Source organism: Dendropsophus ebraccatus, chromosome 3, assembly GCF_027789765.1.
Source record: "Dendropsophus ebraccatus isolate aDenEbr1 chromosome 3, aDenEbr1.pat, whole genome shotgun sequence".
In the NCBI taxonomy this organism is placed as follows: Eukaryota; Metazoa; Chordata; class Amphibia; order Anura; family Hylidae; genus Dendropsophus; species Dendropsophus ebraccatus.
The window spans coordinates 197866930-197886184 of NC_091456.1; the positions used below are offsets into that span (position 1 = coordinate 197866930).

The 19255-nt window shown below is 46.2% G+C and overlaps 1 protein-coding gene across 2 annotated transcripts in view; it reads right to left on the reverse strand.

Moving 5' to 3' along the window:
* Nucleotides 1-19255, reverse strand: part of ARID3C (AT-rich interaction domain 3C) — a 183820-nt gene that overhangs the window by 38653 nt on the left and 125912 nt on the right. For both annotated transcript variants that reach the window (XM_069963338.1, XM_069963337.1), the window contains exon 4: nucleotides 13713-13785. In XM_069963338.1, the coding sequence (XP_069819439.1) occupies nucleotides 13713-13785 (73 nt within the window). The remainder of the gene's footprint in view (nucleotides 1-13712; nucleotides 13786-19255) is intronic.

Here is a 19255-nt window from a genome sequence, read left to right on the forward strand (position 1 = left end):
ATCCGGATCACCGGGAGGCGGGGAGGATAACCGGATCACGGGGGAAGATATCCGGATCACCGGGGGACGGGGACGATAACCGGATCACGGAGGAAGATATCCGGATCACCGGGGGGCGGGGAGGATAACCGGATCACGGGGGAAGATATCCGGATCACCGGGGGACGGGGAGGATAACCGGATCACGGGGTAAGATATCCGGATCACCGGGGGACGGGGAGGATAACCGGATCACGGGGTAAGATATCCGGATCACCGGGGGACGGGGAGGATAACCAGATCACCGGGGGACAGAGAGGATAACTGGATCACAGGGGGACGGGGAGGATAACCAGATCACCGGGGGACAGAGAGGATAACTGGATCACCGGGGGACGGGGAGGATAACCAGATCACCGGGGGAAGATATCCGGATCACCGGGGGGCGGGGAGAATAACCGGATCACGGGGGAAGATATCCGGATCACCGGGGGACGGGGAGGATAACCAGATCACGGGGGAAGATATCCGGATCACCGGGGGATGGGGAGGATAACCAGATCACGGGGGAAGATATCCGGATCACCGGGGGATGGGGAGGATAACCGGATCACGGGGGAAGATATTCGGATCACCTGGGGACGGGGAGGATAACCAGATCACCGGGGGGCAGGGGAGGATAACCAGATCACCGGGGGGCAGGGGAGGATAACCAGATCACCGGGGGGCAGGGGAGGATAACCAGATCACCGAGGGGCAGGGGAGGATAACCAGATCACCGGGGGACAGAGAGGATAACTGGATCACTGCGGGACAGGGAGGATAACCAGATCACCGGGGGGAGGGGGGGGGGGCAGGGGAGGATAAACGGATCACTGGGGGGGGCAGGGGAGGATAACCGGATCACTAGTGGGGGAGGATAACCAGATCACCAGGGGGGGACAGGGGAGGACAACCGGATCACGGAGGGAGATAGCTGGATCACTTGGGGGCAGGGGAGGATAACTGGATCATTGGGGGGCAGGGGTGAATAATCGGATCACCAAGGGGCAAGGGTGGATAACCAGATTACTGGGGGGGGACAGGGGAGGACAACCGGATCACGGAGGGAGATAGCTGGATCACTTGGGGGCAGGGGAGGATAACCGGATCACTAGTGGGGGAGGATAACCAGATCACCAGGGGGGGACAGGGGAGGACAACCGGATCACGGAGGGAGATAGCTGGATCACTTGGGGGCAGGGGAGGATAACTGGATCATTGGGGGGCAGGGGTGAATAATCGGATCACCAAGGGGCAGGGGTGGATAACCAGATTACTGGGGGGTGGCATAAAAAAATCACCAGGGGCAGGGCAGGATAACCGGATCAGTGGGAGGCAGGATAACCGGATCAGCGGCAGGCAGGATAACCGGATCAGCGGAGATTACCGCCTCACTTTTAGGCGGTTTCTTGTTCCATCCAGTAATGTGTCTGCCGCCCGCTGTACATCAGGGAGAATAATCCCGCCTGTCCCCTCACACTGCACGCGGCCGCTTTATAGGAGAGAAAAACCTTTCAATGGAATGTTTGCTCAATGGGAACTCCAGCGAAAATCTTTGTCATTCAAATCAACTAGTGTCAGAAAGTTATATAGATTTATAATTTACTTCTAGTAAAAAAAATCTCCAGTCTACCAGTACTTATCAGCTGCTGTATGTTCTGCAGGAAGTGGTGTATTCTCTCCAGTCTGACACAGTGCTCTCTGCTGCCACCTCTGTCCATGTCAGGAACTGTCCAGAGCAGCAGGAGGTTTTCTATGGGGATTTTCTGCTGCTCTGGACAGTTCCTGACATGGACAGAGGTGGCAGCAGAGAGCACTGTGTCAGACTGGAGAGAATACACCACTTCCTGCAGGGCATACAGCAGCTGACACCAGATGATTTGAAAGAAAAATACTTTCACTGGAGTGTCCATAATTAAATCACTTGGTTGTGGGGGGGATTATAGGACACGCCCACTTGGCTGTTTATGGACAAAAATGACGAGCTTGCCATTTATTTTTTGTCAGATTCTGTGTCAGAACACTAAACAGACATAACCTGGCAAGCCCCACTGTGTGTGATAGGAGATTAGAGTGTCAGCTCCTGGGGTCAGGGAGGATGGGAGTGATGATACATTGTGTGTGATAGGAGATTAGAGTGTCAGCTCCTGGGGTCAGGGAGGATGATGGGAGTGATGATACACTGTGTGTGATAGGAGATTAGAGTGTCAGCTCCTGGGGTCAGGGGGGAGGATGGGAGTGATGATACACTGTGTGTGATAGGAGATTAGAGTGTCAGCTCCTGGGGTCAGGGGGGAGGATGGGAGTGATGATACACTGTGTGTGATAGGAGATTAGAGTGTCAGCTCCTGGGGTCAGGTAAGGAGGATGATGGGAGTGATGATACACTGTGTGTGATAGGAGACTAGAGTGTCAGCTCCTGGGGTCAGGGAGGATGATGGGAGTGATGATACACTGTGTGTGATAGGAGATTAGAGTGTCAGCTCCTGGGGTCAGGGAGGATGATGGGAGTGATGATACACTGTGTGTGATAGGAGATTAGAGTGTCAGCTCCTGGGGTCAGGGAGGATGATGGGAGTGATGATACACTGTGTGATAGGAGATTAGAGTGTCAGCTCCTGGGGTCAGGGAGGAGGATGATGGGAGTGATGATACACTGTGTGATAGGAGATTAGAGTGTCAGCTCCTGGGGTCAGGGAGGAGGATGATGGGAGTGATGATACTCTGTGTGTGATAGGAGATTAGAGTGTCAGCTCCTGGGGTCAGGGATGATGGGAGTGATGATACACTGTGTGATAGGAGATTAGAGTGTCAGCTCCTGGGGTCAGGGAGGATGATGATGGGAGTGATGATACACTGTGTGATAGGAGATTAGAGTGTCAGCTCCTGGGGTCAGGGAGGATGATGGGAGTGATGATACACTGTGTGATAGGAGATTAGAGTGTCAGCTCCTGGGGTCAGGGATGATGGGAGTGATGATACACTGTGTGTGATAGGAGATTAGAGTGTCAGCTCCTGGGGTCAGGGAGGATGATGGGAGTGATGATACACTGTGTGTGATAGGAGATTAGAGTGTCAGCTCCTGGGGTCAGGGATGATGGGAGTGATGATACACTGTGTGTGATAGGAGATTAGAGTGTCAGCTCCTGGGGTCAGGGAGGAGGATGGGAGTGATGATACACTGTGTGTGATAGGAGATTAGAGTGTCAGCTCCTGGGGTCAGGGAGGAGGATGATGGGGGTGATGATACACTGTGTGTGATAGGAGATTAGAGCGTTAGCTCCTGGGGTCAGGGAGGATGATGGGAGTGATGATACACTGTGTGTGATAGGAGATTAGAGTGTCAGCTCCTGGGGTCAGGGATGATGGGAGTGATGATACACTGTGTGATAGGAGATTAGAGTGTCAGCTCCTGGGGTCAGGGAGGATGATGGGAGTGATGATACACTGTGTGTGATAGGAGATTAGAGTGTCAGCTCCTGGGGTCAGGGAGGAGGATGATGGGGGTGATGATACACTGTGTGTGATAGGAGATTAGAGCGTTAGCTCCTGGGGTCAGGGAGGATGATGGGAGTGATGATACACTGTGTGTGATAGGAGATTAGAGTGTCAGCTCCTGGGGTCAGGGATGATGGGAGTGATGATACACTGTGTGATAGGAGATTAGAGTGTCAGCTCCTGGGGTCAGGGAGGATGATGGGAGTGATGATACACTGTGTGTGATAGGAGATTAGAGTGTCAGCTCCTGAGGTCAGGGAGGATGATGGGAGTGATGATACACTGTGTGTGATAGGAGATTAGAGTGTCAGCTCCTGGGGTCAGGGAGGATGATGGGAGTGATGATACACTGTGTGTGATAGGAGATTAGAGTGTCAGCTCCTGGGGTCAGGGAGGATGATGGGAGTGATGATACACTGTGTGTGATAGGAGATTAGAGTGTCAGCTCCTGGGGTCAGGGAGGATGATGGGAGTGATGATACACTGTGTGTGATAGGAGATTAGAGTGTCAGCTCCTGGGGTCAGGGATGATGGGAGTGATGATACACTGTGTGTGATAGGAGATTAGAGTGTCAGCTCCTGGGGTCAGGGAGGAGGATGATGGGAGTGATGATACACTGTGTGTGATAGGAGATTAGAGTGTTAGCTCCTGGGGTCAGGGATGATGGGGGTGATGATACACTGTGTGTGATAGGAGATTAGAGCGTTAGCTCCTGGGGTCAGGGAGGATGATGGGAGTGATGATACACTGTGTGTGATAGGAGATTAGAGTGTCAGCTCCTGGGGTCAGGGATGATGGGAGTGATGATACACTGTGTGTGATAGGAGATTAGAGTGTCAGCTCCTGGGGTCAGGGAGGAGGATGGGAGTGATGATACACTGTGTGTGATAGGAGATTAGAGTGTCAGCTCCTGGGGTCAGGGAGGATGATGGGAGTGATGATACACTGTGTGTGATAGGAGATTAGAGTGTCAGCTCCTGGGGTCAGGGAGGAGGATGATGGGAGTGATGATACACTGTGTGATAGGAGATTAGAGTGTCAGCTCCTGGGGTCAGGGAGGATGATGGGAGTGATGATACACTGTGTGTGATAGGAGATTAGAGTGTCAGCTCCTGGGGTCAGGGATGATGGGAGTGATGATACACTGTGTGTGATAGGAGATTAGAGTGTCAGCTCCTGGGGTCAGGGATGATGAGGGTGATGGTGGCTGCAGCACATGATCAGTATTAGACACTTTCCCATCTGGAAACGTCTCGACTTTACAAAGAAACTTCCCAACTATTTTCCTGTAAGAAGAAGGAAACCTGGAGGAGGGGAGAATGAGAGGAAGCTGCGCCCCGGCCTATAAACCTGTCCGGAGCCAGAGAGTCCGGAAGAGCGCTGCCGAGCCGGTTCCCACCATACATGACTGACACCCCAGAAACCTGACCCCTCCGAAGAGCGTGAATCACAGACCCAGCAGAGTGCCCCCTATAGCAGCCAGATGCAGGCCTCCACTCCAGACAGGTGCAACAGGCGCAGCCAACTCCAGTAGGATTGCTAGAGCAGATAAAAACTTTCATTTAAAATATATATTAAAACAATAAAACAAGGATACTGCACAACGCGTTTCCAGGCCGGACCGGGCTCTTCATCAGGTGCAACTGATCTTGTAGCTGATGAAGAGGCCGGTCCGGCCTTGAAACGCGTTGTGCTGTATTCTTGTTTTATCGTGGATAGTCAGTGTCCCCCCTATAACACAGCGCTATGACTGTTGCAGGCAGGACGGTCACCACTGGTTGGGAGTTATGACTGACACCCTGTGGCCCCTCCCCCCTATGCACTTGGGGGGGGGGGGTGATGAGTGACACCCTGTGGCCCCTCCCCCCTATGCACTTGGGGGGGGGGGGGTGATGAGCGACACCCTGTGGCTGTGTGGATTTCTATTAAACAAGGAGGAGGATTAGTTTCCGTATTTACCAGAAATCAGTAAATATTTGTCTGTGAGTCGGAGAGTAAATCCTGTATCCGAGAGGGGTGTATCCGAGAGCAGCGTACTGACTGCGGTATCTAAGCCTTCACCTGTCTGATACTGACTGCGGTATCTAAGCCTTCACCTGTCTGATACTGACTGCTGTATCTAAGCCTCCACCTGTGTGATACTGACTGCTGTATCTAAGCCTTCACCTGTCTGATACTGACTGCTGTATCTAAGCCTCCACCTGTGTGATACTGACTGCTGTATCTAAGCCTCCACCTGTCTGATACTGACTGCTGTATCTAAGCCTCCACCTGTGTGATACTGACTGCAGTATCTAAGCCTCCACCTGTCTGCAACTGACTGTTGTATCTAAGCCTCCACCTGTGTGATACTGACTGCTTAACTGCAATATCTAATGGTGTGTTTACACAGACAGATTTAGCTGACAGATTTTTGAAGCCAAAGCCAGGAATGGATTTGAGAAGAGGAGAAATCTCTGTCTTTCCTTACTGACCTGCTCTCTGTGGATAGTCTGTGCCTGGCTTTGGCTTCAGAAATCTGTCAGATAATCTGTCTGTAAACACACCATAGTACTGTCCAGGTAACAGGCGTATCCAAAGCTATCAAGGGTGATACTGTTCGCTACACCACTGTATCTAAGCATACCAAGTGCTGTTTGTAAATCCTGTGTATCTCCAGCTGCTGTCTTGTGTATCTAAGCTGTGCAGGGAGCCGATCACTCAAGGAATGTGATACGTGTCTGAATAAATTTGTGGAGTTCTAGGAGGAGACGGTGACGTCTGTCTCTTTGCATGGCGGTTTGCTTAGCAAATATGTAATATACAACGTAATAACATCCTCCAAGCTACAGCACCGCTACACTACTATCTATAGGGGGCAGTATTATAGTAGTATATGCCTGTATATAGGAGCAGTATTATAGCAGTTATATCCCTGTATATAGGAGGCAGTATTATAGTAGTATATCCCTGTATATAGGGGCAGTATTATAGTAGTTATATTCCTGTATATAGGAGCAGTATTATAGTAGTTATATTCCTGTATATAGGAGCAGTATTATAGTAGTTATATTCCTGTATATAGGAGCAGTATTATAGTAGTTATATTCCTGTATATAGGGAGCAGTATTATAGTAGTATATTCCTGTATATAGGAGCAGTATTATAGTAGTATATTCCTGTATATAGGAGCGGTATTATAGTAGTATATTCCTGTATATAGGAGCAGTATTATAGTAGTTATATTCCTGTATATAGGAGCAGTATTATAGTAGTATATTCCTGTATATAGGAGCAGTATTATAGTAGTTATATCCCTGTATATAGGAGCAGTATTATAGTAGTTATATTCCTGTATATAGGGAGCAGTATTATAGTAGTTATATTCCTGTATATAGGAGCAGTATTATAGTAGTTATATCCCTGTATATAGGGGGCAGTATTATAGTAGTATATTCCTGTATATAGGGAGCAGTATTATAGTAGTTATATTCCTGTATATAGGGAGCAGTATTATAGTAGTATATCCCTGTATATAGGAGCAGTATTATAGTAGTATATTCCTGTATATAGGAGCAGTATTATAGTAGTTATATTCCTGTATATAGGAGCAGTATTATAGTAGTATATTCCTGTATATAGGAGCAGTATTATAGTAGTTATATTCCTGTATATAGGGGCAGTATTATAGTAGTTATATTCTTGTATATAGGAGCAGTATTATAGTAGTTATATCCCTGTATATAGGGGGCAGTATTATAGTAGTATATTCCTGTATATAGGAGCAGTATTATAGTAGTTATATCCCTGTATATAGGAGCAGTATTATAGTAGTATATCCCTGTATATAGGAGCAGTATTATAGTAGTTATATTCCTGTATATAGGAGCAGTATTATAGTAGTTATATTCCTGTATATAGGAGCAGTATTATAGTACTTATATTCCTGTATATAGGAGCAGTATTATAGTAGTTATATTCCTGTATATAGGGAGCAGTATTATAGTAGTTATATCCCTGTATATAGGGAGCAGTATTATAGTAGTTATATTCCTGTATATAGGAGCAGTATTATAGTAGTATATTCTTGTATATAGGAGCAGTATTATAGTAGTTATATTCCTGTATATGGGAGCAGTATTATAGTAGTTATATTCTTGTATATAGGAGCAGTATTATAGTAGTTATATTCTTGTATATAGGAGCAGTATTATAGTAGTTATATTCCTGTATATAGGAGCAGTGTTATAGTAGTTATATTCCTGTATATAGGAGCAGTATTATAGCAGTTATATCCCTGTATATAGGAGCAGTATTATAGTAGTATATTCTTGTATATAGGAGCAGTATTATAGTAGTTATATTCCTGTATATAGGGAGCAGTATTATAGTAGTATATCCCTGTATATAGGAGCAGTATTATAGTAGTATATTCCTGTATATAGGAGCAGTATTATAGTAGTTATATTCCTGTATATAGGGGGCAGTATTATAGTAGTTATATTCCTGTATATAGGGGCAGTATTATAGTAGTTATATCCCTGTATATAGGGACAGTATTATAGTAGTTATATTCCTGTATATAGGAGCAGTATTATAGTAGTTATATTCTTGTATATAAAAGCAGTATTATAGTAGTTATATCCCTGTATATAGGGGTAGTATTATAGTAGTTATATTCCTGTATATAGGAGCAGTATTATAGTAGTATATCCCTGTATATAGGGAGCAGTATTATAGTAGTTATATCCCTGTATATAGGAGCAGTATTATAGTAGTATATTCCTGTATATAGGGGGCAGTATTATAGTAGTATATTCCTGTATATAGGGGGCAGTATTATAGTAGTATATTCCTGTATATAGGAGCAGTATTATAGTAGTTATATCCCTGTATATAGGAGCAGTATTATAGTAGTATATTCCTGTATATAGGAGCAGTATTATAGTAGTATATTCCTGTATATAGGAGCAGTATTATAGTAGTATATTCCTGTATATAGGGGGCAGTATTATAGTAGTATATTCCTGTATATAGGAGCAGTATTATAGTAGTTATATCCCTGTATATAGGAGCAGTATTATAGTAGTATATTCCTGTATATAGGAGCAGTATTATAGTAGTTATATTCCTGTATATAGGGGGCAGTATTATAGTAGTTATATCCTGTATATAGGAGCAGTATTATAGTAGTTATATTCCTGTATATAGGAGCAGTATTATAGTAGTTATATTCCTGTATATAGGAGCAGTATTATAGTAGTTATATTCCTGTATATAGGGGCAGTATTATAGTAGTATATTCCTGTATATAGGAGCAGTATTATAGTAGTTATATCCCTGTATATAGGAGCAGTATTATAGTAGTATATTCCTGTATATAGGAGCAGTATTATAGTAGTTATATCCCTGTATATAGGAGCAGTATTATAGTAGTATATCCCTGTATATAGGGAGCAGTATTATAGTAGTTATATCCCTGTATATAGGAGCAGTATTATAGTAGTATATCCCTGTATATAGGAGCAGTATTATAGTAGTATATTCCTGTATATAGGGGGCAGTAATATAGTAGTTATATTCCTGTATATAGGAGCAGTATTATAGTAGTATATTCCTGTATATAGGGGCAGTATTATAGTAGTTATATTCCTGTATATAGGAGCAGTATTATAGTAGTTATATTCCTGTATATAGGAGCAGTATTATAGTAGTATATCCCTGTATATAGGAGCAGTATTATAGTAGTTATATTCCTGTATATAGGAGCTGTATTATAGTAGTTATATTCCTGTATATAGGAGCAGTATTATAGTAGTTATATTCCTGTATATAGGAGCTGTATTATAGTAGTTATATTCCTGTATATAGGAGCAGTATTATAGTAGTTAAATTCCTGTATATAGGAGCAGTATTATAGTAGTTATATCCCTGTATATAGTAGTATATCCCTGTATATAGGAGCAGTATTATAGTAGTATATTCCTGTATATAGGGGGCAGTAATATAGTAGTTATATTCCTGTATATAGGAGCAGTATTATAGTAGTATATTCCTGTATATAGGGGCAGTATTATAGTAGTTATATTCCTGTATATAGGAGCAGTATTATAGTAGTTATATTCCTGTATATAGGAGCAGTATTATAGTAGTATATCCCTGTATATAGGAGCAGTATTATAGTAGTTATATTCCTGTATATAGGAGCTGTATTATAGTAGTTATATTCCTGTATATAGGAGCAGTATTATAGTAGTTATATTCCTGTATATAGGAGCTGTATTATAGTAGTTATATTCCTGTATATAGGAGCAGTATTATAGTAGTTAAATTCCTGTATATAGGAGCAGTATTATAGTAGTTATATCCCTGTATATAGTAGTTATATCCCTGTATATAGGAGCAGTATTATAGTAGTATATCCCTGTATATAGGAGCAGTATTATAGTAGTTATATCCCTGTATATAGGAGCAGTATTATAGGAGTATATTCCTGTATATAGGGGGCAGTATTATAGTAGTTATATCCCTGTATATAGGAGCAGTATTATAGTAGTTATATCCCTGTATATAGGAGCAGTATTATAGTAGTTATATTCCTGTATATAGGGGGCAGTATTATAGTAGTTATATTCCTGTATATAGGAGCAGTATTATAATGGTTATATTCTTATTCATTGTTGCATACACAATTACTGTATTTGCTGTAGTTGTGTATAGTATTGTATATATACCTATTAGTAGCATTTCTTGGATTGGGGTGCACAGTATATGTAAGCTGATCTCCTCCCCGGCTGCGGTGTTTCTCTCATTGAGGTCTGTATATTAATAAAGAAGTGAAGCCCTGATAGAGTCGGGGTAACGTGACCTCCCTTATTTGCTGGTGTGCTTCTGCTTTGTGGGTCACTGATAATCTCAGTTCCCTCTCCCTACCAGTCTGTATAGATCCAACACCATTGCCAGTAGGGGGCGCTGCCATGTACTGTGAATATGAGCATCACATCTGTTCATTCACCTGTGGTTTCCATTTCCCTATTCCTAGGGAGCAGTGCATTATGGAATCTGGAAGAATTGTTACTAAGTTACAGCAGAGTTATTAGTTGGTGGAGCCAGTCACTATGGGCCCTCCTGATAAGCACCATGCCGGGGTCCTGTGTGCAGCAGAGCTGTGTTAGTGCCGGGTCCTGTGTGCAGCAGAGCTGTGTTAATGCCGGGGTCCTGTGTACAGCAGAGCTGTGTTAGTGCAGGGGTCCTGTGTGCAGCAGAGCTGTGTTAGTGCAGGGGTCCTGTGTACAGCAGAGCTGTGTTAGTGCCGGGGTCCTGTGTACAGCAGAGCTGTGTTAGTGCCGGGGTCCTGTGTACAGCAGAGCTGTGTTAGTGCCGGGGTCCTGTGTACAGCAGAGCTGTGTTAGTGCCGGAATCCTGTGTGCAGCAGAGCTGTGTTAGTGCCTGGGTCCTGTGTACAGCAGAGCTGTGTTAGTGCCGGGGTCCTGTGTGCAGCAGAGCTGTGTTAGTGCTGAGCCCCTGTGTACAGCAGAGCTGTGTTAGTGCCGGAATCCTGTGTGCAGCAGAGCTGTGTTAGTGCCGGGGTCCTGTGTACAGCAGAGCTGTGTTAGTGCCGGGGTCCTGTGTGCAGCAGAGCTGTGTTAGTGCCGGGGTCCTGTGTACAGCAGAGCTGTGTTAGTGCCGGGGTCCTGTGTACAGCAGAGCTGTGTTAGTGCTGAGCCCCTGTGTGCAGCAGAGCTGTGTTAGTGCTGAGCCCCTGTGTACAGCAGAGCTGTGTTAGTGCCGGGGTCCTGTGTGCAGCAGAGCTGTGTTAGTGCCGGGGTCCTGTGTGCAGCAGAGCTGTGTTAGTGCCGGGGTCCTGTGTACAGCAGAGCTGTGTTAGTGCTGAGCCCCTGTGTACAGCAGAGCTGTGTTAGTGCCGGGGTCCTGTGTACAGCAGAGCTGTGTTAGTGCTGAGCCCCTGTGTACAGCAGAGCTGTGTTAGTGCCGGGGTCCTGTGTACAGCAGAGCTGTGTTAGTGCCGGGGTCCTGTGTGCAGCAGAGCTGTGTTAGTGCCGGGGTCCTGTGTACAGCAGAGCTGTGTTAGTGCTGAGCCCCTGTGTACAGCAGAGCTGTGTTAGTGCCGGGGTCCTGTGTACAGCAGAGCTGTGTTAGTGCTGAGCCCCTGTGTGCAGCAGAGCTGTGTTAGTGCTGAGCCCCTGTGTGCAGCAGAGCTGTGTTAGTGCTGAGCCCCTGTGTACAGCAGAGCTGTGTTAGTGCCGGGGTCCTGTGTGCAGCAGAGCTGTGTTAGTGCCGGGGTCCTGTGTACAGCAGAGCTGTGTTAGTGCCGGAGTCCTGTGTGCAGCAGAGCTGTGTTAGTGCCGGGGTCCTGTGTACAGCAGAGCTGTGTTAGTGCCGGGGTCCTGTGTGCAGCAGAGCTGTGTTAGTGCCGGGGTCCTGTGTGCAGCAGAGCTGTGTTAGTGCCGGGGTCCTGTGTACAGCAGAGCTGTGTTAGTGCCGGGGTCCTGTGTACAGCAGAGCTGTGTTAGTGCCGGGGTCCTGTGTACAGCAGAGCTGTGTTAGTGCTGAGCCCCTGTGTACAGCAGAGCTGTGTTAGTGCCGGGGTCCTGTGTACAGCAGAGCTGTGTTAGTGCCGGGGTCCTGTGTACAGCAGAGCTGTGTTAGTGCCGGGGTCCTGTGTACAGCAGAGCTGTGTTAGTGCTGGGGTCCTGTGTGCAGCAGAGCTGTGTTAGTGCCGGGGTCCTGTGTACAGCAGAGCTGTGTTAGTGCCGGGGTCCTGTGTACAGCAGAGCTGTGTTAGTGCTGAGCCCCTGTGTAGGGTGTAGGCTCGTACAGCAGGTGCGCACATCATCGCCTCCTCACCCTGCTCTGTTTACATGATAGAAGACACAATGGCCGAGATCCTGCTCTGTACAAACACTGGGGGCCGGGAGCGACGTACACCCTGATGAGAGATACTGTGTCAGGGGCATTGTGCACTGATCAACGTCCGAGCCCCCGATACAGAGGAGGAGATGAGAAAAACCAACAGAGCCGGAGAGTGTTTACTGCATAATTATACTAATCCCCATCCACTATCCCCAGCGGCCTCAGAGCTGAACTCTCCTGATCACCCAGCAGTACAGAATCAGTAATGTAATTTATGTACACAGCGACCCCACCAGCAGAATAGTGAGCGCAGCTCTGGAGTATAATATAATGTATGTACACAGTGACCCCACCAGCAGAAAAGTGAGCGCAGCTCTGGAGTATAATATAATGTATGTACACAGTGACCCCTGCAGCAGAACAGTGAGTGCAGCTCTGGAGAATAATACAGGATGTAACTCAGGATCAGTAATGTAATGTAATGTACACAGTGACCCCACCAGCAGAATAGTGAGCGCAGCTCTGGGGTATAACATAATGTATGTACACAGTGACCCCACCAGCAGAATAGTGAGCGCAGCTCTGGAGTATAATATAATGTATACAGTGACCCCACTAGCAGAATAGTGAGCGCAGCTCTGGAGTATAATATAATGTACACAGTGACCTCACCAGCAGAATAGTGAGCGCAGCTCTGGGGTATAATATAATGTATACAGTGACCCCACTAGCAGAATAGTGAGCGCAGCTCTGGAGTATAATATAATGTATACAGTGACCCCACTAGCAGAATAGTGAGCGCAGCTCTGGAGTATAATATAATGTACACAGTGACCTCACCAGCAGAATAGTGAGCGCAGCTCTGGAGTATAATATAATGTATACAGTGACCCCACTAGCAGAATAGAGAGTACAGCTCTGGAGTATAATATAATGTACACAGTGACCTCACCAGCAGAATAGTGAGTGCAGCTCTAGAATATAATACAGGATGTAACTCAGGATCAGTAATGTATGTACACAGTGACCCCACCAGCAGAATAGTGAGTGCAGCTCTAGAATATAATACAGGATGTAACTCAGGATCAGTAATGTAATGTACATAGTGACCCCACCAGCAGAATAGTGAGTGCAGCTCTGGAGTATAATATAGGATGTAACTCGGGATCAGTAATGAAATGTACACAGTGACCCCACCAGCAGAATAGTGAGCGCAGCTCTGGAGTATAATACAGGATGTCATTCAGGATCAGTGCAGGATACAGTAATGCCCACCCTATGTCTTAGCTTCGCCCCTGGTAAGTGCAGGGATATGCTCTCCTCTTGTTCCACCACTTACCTCTTTTCTGCATGAAGCTGAACAGATCATCCAGGAATTCCTTCCTCTTGGGGTCTTCATCCAGTTCATAAAGCTGTAATAAAATTCAGAAAATAGGTGTTAAAAAATATGACATTATATAAAGTCCCACCATGGCTGATTTAAAGGGAAACCCCACCTACAGGCAAGGTTTCCATAATAATAGTGTGTCTAATCCCTCTAGATTACACGGGCCCCGACCTCTCCACTATGTGACATGGAGTGTAGTTGTCACTTCTCCCTGCCCTTTCTCACTAACAAGTGACAACCTCCAGTCGCGGATGGTGGAGGCCACCAGCGGAGGTTGTATTAGCGGCAGTGACAGCCTGATCCTCTGTCAATCCTGCGGCTGATCAGGCCGGAGCCTGAGGTTATTAAGTGGTTAAGACGTGACATAACATGACAGGACTGGGAGCCCCGGGGAGCGCGGACGTTGCTATCGACAGCTCTGCTAATGTAGAGCTCATTGTGCGGAGCAGCTTGTGAAGTCTTCCCTATTTATTGCCTCTATTGTGGAAGTAATTCCATTATCAGAGCATTAAATATACAGGGAGGGGAGATTTAGGGCTGCGATCACCTGGTCATGTGATGGTGCTGGACGCAGCCGGAGGGTACAGAGAGGCACAGATACTGGTATACTGTATATATTGTCCCCTATGTTGGGCCGGGGTGTACAATGAGGCACAGATACCAGTATACTGTATATATTGTCCCCTATGTTGGGCCTGGGTGTACAATGAGGCACAGATACCAGTATACTGTATATATTGTCCCCTATGTTGGGCCGGGGTGTACAATGAGGCACAGGTACCAGTATACTGTATATATTGTCCCCTATGTTGGGCCAGGGTGTACAATGAGGCACAGGTACTGGTATACTGTATATATTGTCCTCTATGTTGGGCCGGGGTGTACAATGAGGCACAGGTACTGGTATACTGTATATATTGTCCTCTATGTTGGGCCGGGGTGTACAATGAGGCACAGGTACCAGTATACTGTATATATTGTCCCCTATGTTGGGCCGGGGTGTACAATGAGGCACAGATACTGGTATACTGTATATATTGTCCCCTATGTTGGGCAGGGGTGTACAATGAGGCACAGGTACCAGTATACTGTATATATTGTCCCCTATGACGGGCCAGGGTGTACAATGAGGCACAGATACTGGTATACTGTATATATTGTCCCCTATGTTGGGCAGGGGTGTACAATGAGGCACAGGTACCAGTATACTGTATATATTGTCCCCTATGTTGGGCAGGGGTGTACAATGAGGCACAGGTACCAGTATACTGTATATATTGTCCCCTATGTTGGGCCGGGGTGTACAATGAGGCACAGATACTGGTATACTGTATATATTGTCCCCTATGTTGGGCAGGGGTGTACAATGAGGCACAGATACTGGTATACTGTATATACTGTCCCCTATGTTGGGCCGGGGTGTACAATGAGGCACAGGTACCAGTATACTGTATATATTGTCCCCTATGTTGGGCCGGGGTGTACAATGAGGCACAGCTACTGGTATACTATATATATTGTCCCCTATGTTGGGCCGGGGTGTACAATGAGGCACAGGTACCAGTATACTGTATATATTGTCCCCTATGTTGGGCCGGGGTGTACAATGAGGCACAGGTACCAGTATACTGTATATATTGTCCCCTATGTTGGGCCGGGGTGTACAATGAGGCACAGGTACCAGTATACTGTATATATTGTCCCCTATGACGGGCAGGGGTGTACAATGAGGCACAGGTACCAGTATACTGTATATACTGTCCCCTATGTTGGGCCGGGGTGTACAATGAGGCACAGGTACCAGTATACTGTATATATTGTCCCCTATGTTGGGCCGGGGTGTACAATGAGGCACAGGTACCAGTATACTGTATATATTGTCCCCTATGTTGGGCCGGGGTGTACAATGAGGCACAGCTACTGGTATACTATATATATTGTCCCCTATGTTGGGCCAGGGTGTACAATGAGGCACAGGTACTGGTATACTGTATATATTGTCCCCTATGTTGGGCCGGGGTGTACAATGAGGCACAGGTACCAGTATACTATATATATTGTCCCCTATGTTGGGCCAGGGTGTACAATGAGGCACAGCTACTGGTATACTATATATATTGTCCCCTATGTTGGGCCGGGGTGTACAATGAGGCACAGCTACTGGTATACTATATATATTGTCCCCTATGTTGGGCCGGGGTGTACAATGAGGCACAGCTACTGGTATACTATATATATTGTCCCCTATGTTGGGCCGGGGTGTACAATGAGGCACAGATACCAGTATACTGTATATATTGTCCCCTATGTTGGGCCGGGGTGTACAATGAGGCACAGGTACCAGTTTACTATATATATTGTCCCCTATGACGGTCTCGGCCTCACCTGGAGTGCAGCAATGTACAATGAAGCACAGGTTCCTGGGGTTCACGTATCGTTATATTACATATTACAAACCCATTTGCCCCGGTCTTCTGCCCCTGATAGGCTGACAGGTGTCCTCCGTTCATCTGCCCCTGATAGGCTGACAGGTGACCCCTGGTTTTCTGCCCCTGATAGGCTGACGGGTGCCCCCCGTTCATCTGCCCCTGATAGGCTGACGGGTGACCCCCGTTCATCTGCCCCTAATAGGCTGACGGGTGACCCCTGGTTTTCTGCCCCTGATAGGCTGACGGGTGACCCCCGTTCATCTGCCCCTGATAGGCTGACGGGTGCCCCCTGTTCATCTGCCCCTGATAGGCTGACGGGTGCCCCCCGTTCATCTGCCCCTGATAGGCTGACGGGTGACCCCCGTTCATCTGCCCCTGATAGGCTGACAGGAGTCTCAGTCACCAGGACACTTGTTCACACTGTGGTGTTGTGGGGTCTGGCACCTTGGGGTCACATAATAACCTCTCTTCCTTGTCAGGTCAGCGGCTGCCATATAATACCAGTAATGAGGCCGGGACAGTTATCAAGTGTAGGACGTATAAAGTGTCCCTGACTGGCGCTAATTATCGCCGCCGTGCCCCCCGCAGAGGCGCTTCCCAAACATAATGAGGTTATATAAGAGAGCAGCCGCTGCCAGAACAATAATTGCCGGGTCAAGAGGCCCTTCGATTTCTCCAATAACTGAGACCTGGCGATCAATAAGGACAGCTGAGCCGGGGGGCCGGCCGGGGCCACAATCAGACGCCGACACCAACAGGATATTGCTATTTCCCGGGGATTTGTACTTGAACTTTATAGATGAGGACTTGCCAATAGTAATAACAGCCGGTGTCTCCTATAATAGTGATCTGTGGGATTAACACGGAGAAAGAGGAGAGCCGACCGCTAAGTCCCAGAGAGATTGCGGAAACGTACAGAGAGCGGCCTCATATAGTAACACATCATACTCCAGTGTGATAGAGATGTATATAGAGAGCGGCCTCATATAGTAACACATCATACTCCAGTGTGATAGAGGAGATGTATATAGAGAGCGGCCTCATATAGTAACACATCATACTCCAGTGTGATAGAGATGTATATAGAGAGCGGCCTCATATAGTAACACATCATACTCCAGTGTGATAGAGATGTATATAGAGAGCGGCCTCATATAGTAACACATCATACTCCAGTGTGATAGATATGTATATAGAGAGCGGCCCCATATAGTAACACATCATACTCCAGCGTGATAGAGGAGCTGTATATAGACAGCGGCCCCATATAGTAACACATCATACTTCAGTGTGATAGATATGTATATAGAGAGCGGCCTCATATAGTAACACATCATACTCCAGCGTGATAGAGGAGCTGTATATAGACAGCGGCCCCATATAGTAACACATCATACTTCAGTGTGATAGATATGTATATAGAGAGCGGCCTCATATAGTAACACATCATATCCCAGTGTGATAGAGGAGATGTATATAGAGAGCGGCCTCATATAGTAACACATCATACTCCAGCGTGATAGAGGAGCTGTATATAGACAGCGGCCCCATATAGTAACACATCATACTTCAGTGTGATAGATATGTATATAGAGAGCGGCCCCATATAGTAACACATCATACCCCAGCGTGATAGAGGAGATGTATATAGAGAGCGGCCCCATATAGTAACACATCATACTCCAGTGTGATAGAGGAGATGTATATAGAGAGCGGCCTCATATAGTAACACATCATACTCCAGTGTGATAGAGATGTATATAGAGAGCGGCCTCATATAGTAACACATCATATCCCAGTGTGATAGAGGAGATGTATATAGAGAGCGGCCTCATATAGTAACACATCATACTCCAGTGTGATAGAGATGTATATAGAGAGCGGCCTCATATAGTAACACATCATACTCCAGTGTGATAGAGGAGATGTATATAGAGAGCGGCCTCATATAGTAACACATCATATCCCAGTGTGATAGAGGAGATGTATATAGAGAGCGGCCTCATATAGTAACACATCATATCCCAGTGTGATAGAGGAGATGTATATAGAGAGCGGCCTCATATAGTAACACATCATACTCCAGTGTGATAGAGATGTATATAGAGAGCGGCCTCATATAGTAACACATCATACTCCAGTGTGATAGAGGAGCTGTATATAGAGAGCGGCCCCATATAGTAACACATCATACCCCAGTGTGATAGAGATGTATATAGAGAGCGGCCCCATATAGTAACACATCATATCCCAGTGTGATAAAGGAGCTGTATATAGAGAGCAGCCCCATATAGTAACACATCATACTCCAGTGTCATAGAGATGTATATAGAGAGCAGCCTCATATAGTAACACATCATACTCCAGTGTGATAGAGATGTATATAGAGAGCGGCCTCATATAGTAACACATCATACTCCAGTGTGATAGAGGAGATGTATATAGAGAGCGGCCCCATATAGTAACACATCATATCCCAGTGTGATAGAGATGTATATAGAGAGCGGCCTCATATAGTAACACATCATACCCCAGTGTGATAGAGATGTATATAGAGAGCGGCCCCATATAGTAACACATCATATCCCAGTGTGATAAAGGAGCTGTATATAGAGAGCGGCCCCATATAGTAACACATCATACTCCAGTGTGATAGAGGAGATGTATATAGAGAGCGGCCCCATATAGTAACACATCATACTCCAGTGTGATAGAGATGTATATAGAGAGCGGCCCCATATAGTAACACATCATACCCCAGTGTGATAGAGATGTATATAGAGAGCGGCCCCATATAGTAACACATCATATCCCAGTGTGATAGAGGAGATGTATATAGAGAGCGGCCTCATATAGTAACACATCATATCCCAGTGTGATAGAGGAGATGTATATAGAGAGCGGCCCCATATAGTAACACATCATATCCCAGTGTGATAGAGGAGATGTATATAGAGAGCGGCCCCATATAGTAAAACATCATATCCCAGTGTGATAGAGGAGATGTATATAGAGAGCGGCCCCATATAGTAACACATCATACCCCAGCGTGATAGAGGAGATGTA